Raw genomic sequence first — 9846 nt, 5'->3', positions numbered from 1 at the left:
TTAATGGATTGATTCATGCCTACATTTCCACTTCAAGTTTGGACCACAACAATAAACAGATGTTGAATATAAGATCTAGTTTAACTATTATTTTATGATGAACACTGAATGATACATCAAAAGGCTGCAAAGCCAACGTCTCCATTCCACATTTTAAATAAGTATCCTTCCATGTTACCTGCTTCCTAATGAGACCAGATAGGTTAGAACCTAGGTCTCCTGCACACCACGATACTGTGTTATCCCTATGAGCTAAATCCTACAACCCCTGACAACATTCCTAAACTTGCTGTCTTGCTGCAATTTTAGATATAAAAGAAACATCTGCATATTATCTACATTTCATTACTGACATAAAGGGCATGTGCACAAAGTCTGTGATCCAAATGGCACCCTAAACCCTATATAGTGCATTATGGGCCCTGGTTAAAAGTAGTGCATTATGTAGGGAATAGGGTGCCATTTGGGGCGTAGCCATATTTACTGGCTTTAGTCAAATACGTTTCCCAGGTCTGCAGACTCCAGTGTTTTACCATTAAAAATCCTAAAGGTAGAAAAAAAGCTTAATTGTCTTTGTCTTGGAGACTGATGCCTCATAAAGAGTAAATGCCATTTGTCAATCTGAAATGAGTCAGAGTTAGTGCTTCTACCCTTTTCCAAATCAAGTATTGTTCATTGTGAAACTTGCCTGGTTGTCGTTCATACTTCCTGAAATTGCACTGAGGCACAAAATAACCCAAAATATCCATATCTGACACACACACGGGCACACAGTCACACACACAAGCAGGGACGGACAGACTTGGAGGTCGGGGGCCCCTAGATTAGCTTTAAAACTAGCTTTAAAACTGCAACATAAAAACTAGCTTTAAAACTGCAACATTTTCTTTTAGCCTCATGACAAAATGTGTAGAATAGCATTATAAAACTGCAAAATGTCTCTGCACCATGGCAAAATGTGTTGAAATGTAGGAAGTTAGCTGATTCCTCTCCCCTCTATCTTTTGCCATTTATTTGGATCTCAATCCTGATACAATTCGGCTCTACATGTGACCTCGGTCTGACGCTCAAATCTGTTTTTTATTCTGCTCTGAAGTGTTTGTTCATGACCTGCCATTACCATGACAACCACGGTCAGAATTTGAAGGAACAGTGACAGGAAATGAGCATTGCATCTGTGTGCTACTACAGAGGCTACATCATGAATGCACAAATCTGATATGGGTCACATGTAAAACTGAGTGTGGAGAGTCAGAAAAAAATATTGGATATGGGGGGAAAAACAGAACTGGGTTCTTCAGGTGGTAGTGTAAACATAGCCATGGAGAGTTCAATAAATCCCCCCCCAAAATAATATAAAGGCTTGCTAAAGTGCTACAATTCAGCATTTTGACTCTCTGTCAAACATGTGTCACTTCTAGGACGATTTCAACCCATTTAACCCCAATGTCTCCCAATTTTTATCATCATTGTAAAGCCCTAGCTAGTCAAAGGAACAAAATAAGCTTCCATTCCCTGTCAAAAAAACACGCTTCCATTACCCCTGTCAACAAAACACGCTTCCATTACCCCTGTCAACAAAACAAGCTTCCATTACCCCTGTCAACAAAACAAGCTTCCATTACCCCTGTCAACAAAACAAGCTTCCATTACCCCTGTCAACAAAACAAGCTTCCATTACCCCTGTCAACAAAACAAGCTTCCATTACCCCTGTCAACAAAACAAGCTTCCATTACCCCTGTCAACAAAACAAGCTTCCATTACCCCTGTCAACAAAACAAGCTTCCATTACCCCTGTCAACAAAACAAGCTTCCATTACCCCTGTCAACAAAACAAGCTTCCATTACCCCTGTCAACAAAACAAGCTTCCATTACCCCTGTCAACAAAACAAGCTTCCATTTCCCCTGTCAACAAAACAAGCTTCCATTACCCCTGTCAACAAAACAAGCTTCCATTACCCCTGTCAACAAAACAAGCTTCCATTACCCCTGTCAACAAAACAAGCTTCCATTACCCCTGTCAACAAAACAAGCTTCCATTACTCCTGTCAACAAAACAAGCTTCCGTTACCCCTGTCAACAAAACAAGCTTCCGTTACCCCTGTCAACAAAACAATCTTCCGTTCCCCCTGTCAACAAAACAAGCTTATGTTCCCCCTGTCAACAAAACAAGCTTCTGTTCCCCCTGTCAACAAAACAAGCTTCCATTACCCCTGTCAACAAAACAAGCTTCCATTACCCCTGTCAACAAAACAAGCTTCCATTACCCCTGTCAACAAAACAAGCTTCCATTACCCCTGTCAACAAAACAAGCTTCCATTACCCCTGTCAACAAAACAAGCTTCCATTACCCCTGTCAACAAAACAAGCTTCCATTACTCCTGTCAACAAAACAAGCTTCCATTATCCCTGTCAACAAAACAAGCTTCCATTACCCCTGTCAACAAAACAAGCTTCCATTACCCCTGTCAACAAAACAAGCTTCCATTACCCCTGTCAACAAAACAAGCTTCCATTCCCCCTGTCAACAAAACAAGCTTCCATTCCCCCTGTCAACAAAACAAGCTTCCATTCCCCCTGTCAACAAAACAAGTTTCCATTACCCCTGTCAACAAAACAAGCTTCCATTACCCCTGTCAACAAAACAAGCTTCCATTACCCCTGTCAACAAAACAAGCTTCCATTACCCGTGTCAACAAAACAAGCTTCCATTACCCCTGTCAACAAAACAAGCTTCCATTACCCCTGCCAGAAGGGGATTTAAGGCTAATTTAAGAATAAATAGTTAACCCTGTTACTTAATTTAGCACTTCATAGGCACTTACTATATAGTCTGTTGACCAAGTTACACTTGGTGGAACGACCCTTTAAAAGGATAGCTAAAACTGTCTGGTGAGAGAGAGTGAGATAGAGATGCTGAATTAATTCTAATCAAGCCAAAAATGTAAAAAATACACATGAATACAGCTTTATTGATTAGATATGCCAACAACATAGTAAAATAATATTACAGATATTTCCTAAAAGAGAACGCCAGGCCTGACTCGTGAGGTAAGGGGTACTAGACAGTGGGCAATATATTCATGGTGCAACAATATTCAAATCTGTGCAAAGGAATCTGTTTTAATATGCCACTTCAGCAAAGTGCAAAATAAAAAGGTAACTATATTTATGAATCGCTCAGTTAATTAAACTCTAGTTAAATAATCACCTTTTCATAACGCACATTGTTCAAGAAAAGTGTCAAATTAAATTATACTGCCAGATTATAATGCATTTTATGGTACTTTTGCACAGATTTTACCTACAGTATTTTACACCATAAAGATGTCACTCAGTAAGTCAATAGGATGAAGACAAAACACAAAGTCACAGGAGGGTTTAAACATCTATAGTTTTTAGATGTCAGGTCCCAAACCACATAGTTACAGGAGGGTTTAGACATCTATAGTTTTTAGATGTCAGGTCCCAAACCACATAGTTACAGGAGGGTTTAAACATCTATAGTTTTTAGATGTCAGGTCCCAAACCACATAGTTACAACATTATGGAATATAACACTGCTTTTGGCAACAATACTTTAGAATGATAAACCATAATCCTCAATGAAAATTTAAAGGGTCAATCCTGGATTGGTACGTACATCCATCCGACTGATTTGTTGTATTTAAAATCCCGGATTGTCCCTTTTAAAGGACTTCAGTAACAACATTACTCCCCCCAGGATGGAAGAGACATTGAGGGTGGATGATTGTCAAGGTTACAGGGCTGGTAGAATGGTCCCCGCACACGGTCCGAAACCCACCCTATACCCACTCCCCTCACAGTAACCTAGAGAGAGAGAGGGAGATGAGAGAGAGAGGGGAAAATAAATTAAAGGACAACACAGACCAACAGGAACGTCGGAACGTGTGTGTGTGTGTGTGTGTGTGTGTGTGTGTGTGTGTGTGTGTGTGTGTGTGTGTGTGTGTGTGTGTGAACGGTGGCTAATAGAAGCTGTGGTCACTAACACACAGGAGACAGACCGAGGTTCAAATAGGGTTGAAGTTCCTGATGGGAGGGGTTTGCACTCCTGAGAATATTCCATTGTTCCATTAAGACTTCTAAGCTCAATCCAGTTTAAGTATTTATTAGAATACTAATATTAGAAGAAAGAAAAACTAACACCATACTCTACATGCCTTCCCTAACACTTCCTCTTTCCTGACTAGGACTGATGTAGCTGATAGCTGCTTTATTGAGGAGTGTTCTACTCACAATGACATGTGGTTGTCTAACCTAGCGAACATAAGTTACTATAATAATAATGAATGCCATTTAGCAGACACTTTTATGCAAAGCCACTTACAGTCATGTGTGCATAAATTATATTTATGGGAGGTCCCGGGAATCAAACCCTGAATCCTGGCAATAGAAGTGCCATGCTCTACCAACTGAGCAAGACAGTTCAATTGTTGAATGCACTGACTGTCTGCTAAATGACCAAAAGGTTTATCTAAACAACAACAGAGTTGTATCATGGTTTCTGTAGAGGTTCTGTCTGTAACAGTGTTTGTACAGAGCTCAGTAAGGTTGTATCATGGTTTTTGTAGTGGTTCTGTCTGTAACAGTGTTTGTAGAGAGCTCAGTAAGGTTGTATCATGGTTTCTGTAGAGGTTCTGTCTGTAACAGTGTTTGTAGAGAGCTCAGTAAGGTTGTATCATGGTTTCTGTAGAGGTTCTGTCTGTAACAGTGTTTGTAGAGAGCTCAGCAAGGTTGTATCATGGTATCTGTAGAGGTTCTGTCTGTAACAGTGTTTGTAGAGAGCTCAGTAAGGTTGTATCATGGTTTCTGTAGAGGTTCTGTCTGTAACAGTGTTTGTAGAGAGCTCAGTAAGGTTGTATCATGGTATCTGTAGAGGTTCTGTCTGTAACAGTGTTTGTAGAGAGCTCAGTAAGGTTGTATCATGGTTTCTGTAGTGGTTCTGTCTGTAACAGTGTTTGTAGAGAGCTCAGTAAGGTTGTATCATGGTTTCTGTAGAGGTTCTGTCTGTAACAGTGTTTGTAGAGAGCTCAGTAAGGTTGTATCATGGTATCTGTAGAGGTTCTGTCTGTAACAGTGTTTGTAGAGAGCTCAGTAAGGTTGTATCATGGTTTCTGTAGAGGTTCTGTCTGTAACAGTGTTTGTAGAGAGCTCAGTAAGGTTGTATCATGGTATCTGTAGAGGTTCTGTCTGTAACAGTGTTTGTAGAGAGCTCAGTAAGGTTGTATCATGGTTTCTGTAGAGGTTCTGTCTGTAACAGTGTTTGTAGAGAGCTCAGTAAGGTTGTATCATGGTATCTGTAGAGGTTCTGTCTGTAACAGTGTTTGTAGAGAGCTCAGTAAGGTTGTATCATGGTTTCTGTAGTGGTTCTGTCTGTAACAGTGTTTGTAGAGAGCTCAGTAAGGTTGTATCATGGTATCTGTAGAGGTTCTGTCTGTAACAGTGTTTGTAGAGAGCTCAGTAAGGTTGTATCATGGTATCTGTAGAGGTTCTGTCTGTAACAGTGTTTGTAGAGAGCTCAGTAAGGTTGTATCATGGTTTCTGTAGAGGTTCTGTCTGTAACAGTGTTTGTAGAGAGCTCAGTAAGGTTGTATCATGGTATCTGTAGAGGTTCTGTCTGTAACAGTGTTTGTAGAGAGCTCAGTAAGGTTGTATCATGGTTTCTGTAGTGGTTCTGTCTGTAACAGTGTTTGTAGAGAGCTCAGTAAGGTTGTATCATGGTTTCTGTAGTGGTTCTGTCTGTAACAGTGTTTGTACAGAGCTCAGTAAGGTTGTATCATGGTTTCTGTAGAGGTTCTGTCTGTAACAGTGTTTGTACAGAGCTCAGTAAGGTTGTATCATGGTTTCTGTAGAGGTTCTGTCTGTAACAGTGTTTGTAGAGAGCTCAGTAAGGTTGTATCATGGTTTCTGTAGAGGTTCTGTCTGTAACAGTGTTTGTAGAGAGCTCAGTAAGGTTGTATCATGGTTTCTGTAGAGGTTCTGTCTGTAACAGTGTTTGTAGAGAGCTCAGTAAGGTTGTATCATGGTATCTGTAGAGGTTCTGTCTGTAACAGTGTTTGTAGAGAGCTCAGTAAGGTTGTATCATGGTTTCTGTAGAGGTTCTGTCTGTAACAGTGTTTGTAGAGAGCTCAGTAAGGTTGTATCATGGTATCTGTAGTGGTTCTGTCTAACAGTGTTTGTAGAGAGCTCAGTAAGGTTGTATCATGGTATCTGTAGAGGTTCTGTCTGTAACAGTGTTTGTAGAGAGCTCAGTAAGGTTGTATCATGGTATCTGTAGAGGTTCTGTCTGTAACAGTGTCTGTAGAGAGCTCAGTAAGGTTGTATCATGGTTTCTGTAGTGGTTCTGTCTGTAACAGTGTTTGTACAGAGCTCAGTAAGGTTGTATCATGGTTTCTGTAGTGGTTCTGTCTGTAACAGTGTTTGTACAGAGCTCAGTAAGGTTGTATCATGGTTTCTGTAGTGGTTCTGTCTGTAACAGTGTTTGTAGAGAGCTCAGTAAGGTTGTATCATGGTATCTGTAGAGGTTCTGTCTGTAACAGTATGTATAATAGGGTTCCACTCACCTGTAAGAGTGACCTCGTCTCCATCCTTTAGGAAGGTTCTTGTCTCTCCTCCTCCCAGGTCCACAGTCTTAGAACCCTTCCATGACAACTCCAACATAGAACCAAAACTGTCTGGATCCTACACACAGAGAGAGAGAGAAACAAACACACACACACACACACACACACACACACACACACACACACACACACACACACACACACACACACACACACACACACACACACACACACACACACACACACAGAGAGAGAGAAAGGCAGACAGAGAGAGAGAGACACACAGAGAGAGAGAGAGAGAGAGTGAGTCAGGAGAGAGAGACACAGAGAGAGAGAGACACACACACACACACAGACAGAGACAGAGAGAGAGACACAGAGAGAGAGACACACAGAGAGAGAGACACAGAGAGAGAGAGAGACACAGAGAGATACAGAGAGAGAGAGAGAGACAGAAAGTCAATACTGAATCAACAACAACAACTCATCAGAACATACACAGTAAAATGTGAACACATGTAATCACTAATTCAGATAGAAAATGCTCAGACACACACAGAATAACACATACACTACCGTTCAATAGTTTGGGGTCACTTAGAAATGTTTTTGTCCATTAAAATAACATCAAATTGATCAGAAATACATGGTAGACATGGTTAATGTTGTAAATGACTATTGTAGCTGGAAACGGCAGATTTTTTATGGAATATCAACATAGGCCCATTATCAGCAACCATCACTCCTGTGTTCCAATGGCACGTTGTGTTAGCTAATCCAAGTTTATCATTTTAGAAGGTAATTGATCATTAGAAAACCCTTCTGCAATTGTTAGCACAGCTGACAACTGGCCTTCTTTAGACTAGTTGAGTATCTGCAGCATCAGCATTTATGAGTTCGATTACAGGCTCAAAATGGCCAGAAACAAAGACGTTTCTTCTGAAACTCGTCAGTCTATTCTTGTTCTGAGAAATGAAGGCTATTCCATGCGAGAAATTACCAAGAAACTGAAGATCTCGTACAACGCTGTGTATTACTCCCTTCACAGAACAGCGCAAACTGGCTATAACCAGAATAGAAAGAGGACTGGGAGGCCCCGGTGCACAACTGAGCAAGAGGACAAGTACATTAGAGTGTCTAGTTTGAGAAACAACCGCCTCACAAGCCCTCAACTGGCAGTTTCATTAAATAGTACACGCAAAACACCAGTCTCAACGTTAACAGTGAAGAGGCGACTCCGGGATGCTGGCCTTCTAGGCAGAGTTCCAAAGAAAAAGCCATATCTCAGACTGGCCAATAAAAATAAAAGATTAAGATGTGCAACACAGACACTGGACAGACGAATCTAAGTTTGAGGTGTTCAGATCACAAAGAGGAACATTCATGAGACGCAGAAAAAATGAAAAGATGCTGGAGGAGTGCTTGACGCCATCTGTGAAGCATGGTGGAGGCAATGTGATGGTCTGGGGGTGCTTTGGTGGTGGTAAAGTGGGAGATTTGTACAGGGTAAAAGAGATCTTGAAGAAGGAATGTTATCACTCCATTTTGCAACTCCATGCCATACCCTGTGGACGGCACTTAATTTCCTCCTACAACAGGACAATGACCCAAAACACAGCTCCAAACGATGCAAGAACTATTTAGGGAAGAAGCAGTCAGCTGGTATTCTGTCTATAATGGAGTGGCCAACACAGTCACCGGATCTCAACCCTATTGAGCTGTTGTGGGAGCAGCTTGACCGTATGGTACATAAGAAGTGCCCATCAAGCCAATCCAATTTGTGGGAGGTGCTTCAGGAAGCATGGGGTGAAATCTCTTCAGATTACCTCAACAAATTGACAACTAGAATGCCAATTCATTTCATGTATGTTTCATGGAAAACAAGGACATTTCTAAGTGACCCCAAACTTTTGAACGGTAGTGTGTATGCATGCACACACACACACTCACCGGTCCACTGATGGTTCCTGAGGCCAGCAGGTCTCCAGGTCTGACGTTACAGCCGTTGACTGTGTGATGGGCTAACTGCTGCTTCATAGTCCAGTACATATACTGGAGAGAGATGGAGAGAGAGAGAGATAAGTGAGAGGGAAAGAGAGAAATTAGTGAAAAAGAGACACACACACACACACACACACACCATGTGTATACAATGCTGCACAATTTAAACACTTGCTCCCCAATCCACCCTTGCCCAGAACACATGTCAATATTGGACTATAAAGTGTGCCTTCCTGTATTATACTGATGTTAACATGTTTATTCTATTCTACTGAGCCATTTACTTTATGTTAGTATTCTTATCTTTTATTATTGGTTATTGTTGTTGCATTGTGGAGAAGGAACCTGCAAGGAAGCATTTCATTGGACGGTGTAAACCATGTGTATCCAACATAACTTTAACACACAGAAAGACAGGTAAAAAAGAGACAGTGAGTCAGTCAGAAAGACATCCTGTACCTCATCAGTCAAAGCCATTGGACTAAGAGACTAACCGTTCTCATCAGTCAAAGCCATTGGACTAAGAGACTAACCGTTCTCATCAGTCAAAGCCATTGGTCTAAGAGACTAACCGTTCTCATCAGTCAAAGCCATTGGACTAAGAGACTAACCGTTCTCATCAGTCAAAGCCATTGGACTAAGAGACTAACCGTTCTCATCAGTCAAAGCCATTGGACTAAGAGACCAACCGTTCTCATCAGTCAAAGCCATTGGACTAAGAGACTAACCGTTCTCATCAGTCAAAGCCATTGGTCTAAGAGACTAACCGTTCTCATCAGTCAAAGCCGTTGGACTAAGAGACTAACCGTTCTCATCAGTCAAAGCCATTGGACTAAGAGACTAACCGTTCTCATCAGTCAAAGCCATTGGACTAAGAGACTAACCGTTCTCATCAGTCAAAGCCATTGGACTAAGAGACTAACCGTTCTCATCAGTCAAAGCCATTGGACTAAGAGACTAACCGTTCTCATCAGTCAAAGCCATTGGACTAAGAGACTAACCGTTCTCATCAGTCAAAGCCATTGGACTAAGAGACTAACCGTTCTCATCAGTCAAAGCCGTTGGACTAAGAGACTAACCGTTCTCATCAGTCAAAGCCATTGGACTAAGAGACTAACCGTTCTCATCAGTCAAAGCCATTGGACTAAGAGACTAACCGTTCTCATCAGTCAAAGCCATTGGACTAAGAGACTAACCGTTCTCATCAGTCAAAGCCATTGGACTAAGAGACTAACCGTTCTCATCAGTCAAAGCCATTA

General features: G+C 41.3%; 1 protein-coding gene across 1 annotated transcript; it reads right to left on the bottom strand.

The window, feature by feature from the left end:
* Positions 1-2956: 2956 nt before the first annotated feature.
* LOC129854029 (fumarylacetoacetase-like) lies at positions 2957-8638 on the bottom strand (the record flags this gene model as incomplete). The annotated part of the gene is given in 3 exon segments (XM_055920634.1): positions 2957-3833; positions 6587-6704; positions 8537-8638. Coding segments are annotated over 3 exon segments (291 nt in total), but the record flags the coding sequence as incomplete, so codon positions are not given.
* Between the last annotated feature and the right edge of the window lie 1208 nt (positions 8639-9846).

Source organism: Salvelinus fontinalis, chromosome 4 (genome assembly GCF_029448725.1).
Source record: "Salvelinus fontinalis isolate EN_2023a chromosome 4, ASM2944872v1, whole genome shotgun sequence".
NCBI classification, from domain to species: Eukaryota; Metazoa; Chordata; class Actinopteri; order Salmoniformes; family Salmonidae; genus Salvelinus; species Salvelinus fontinalis.
This window is presented reverse-complemented; position numbering and strand designations above follow the sequence as displayed.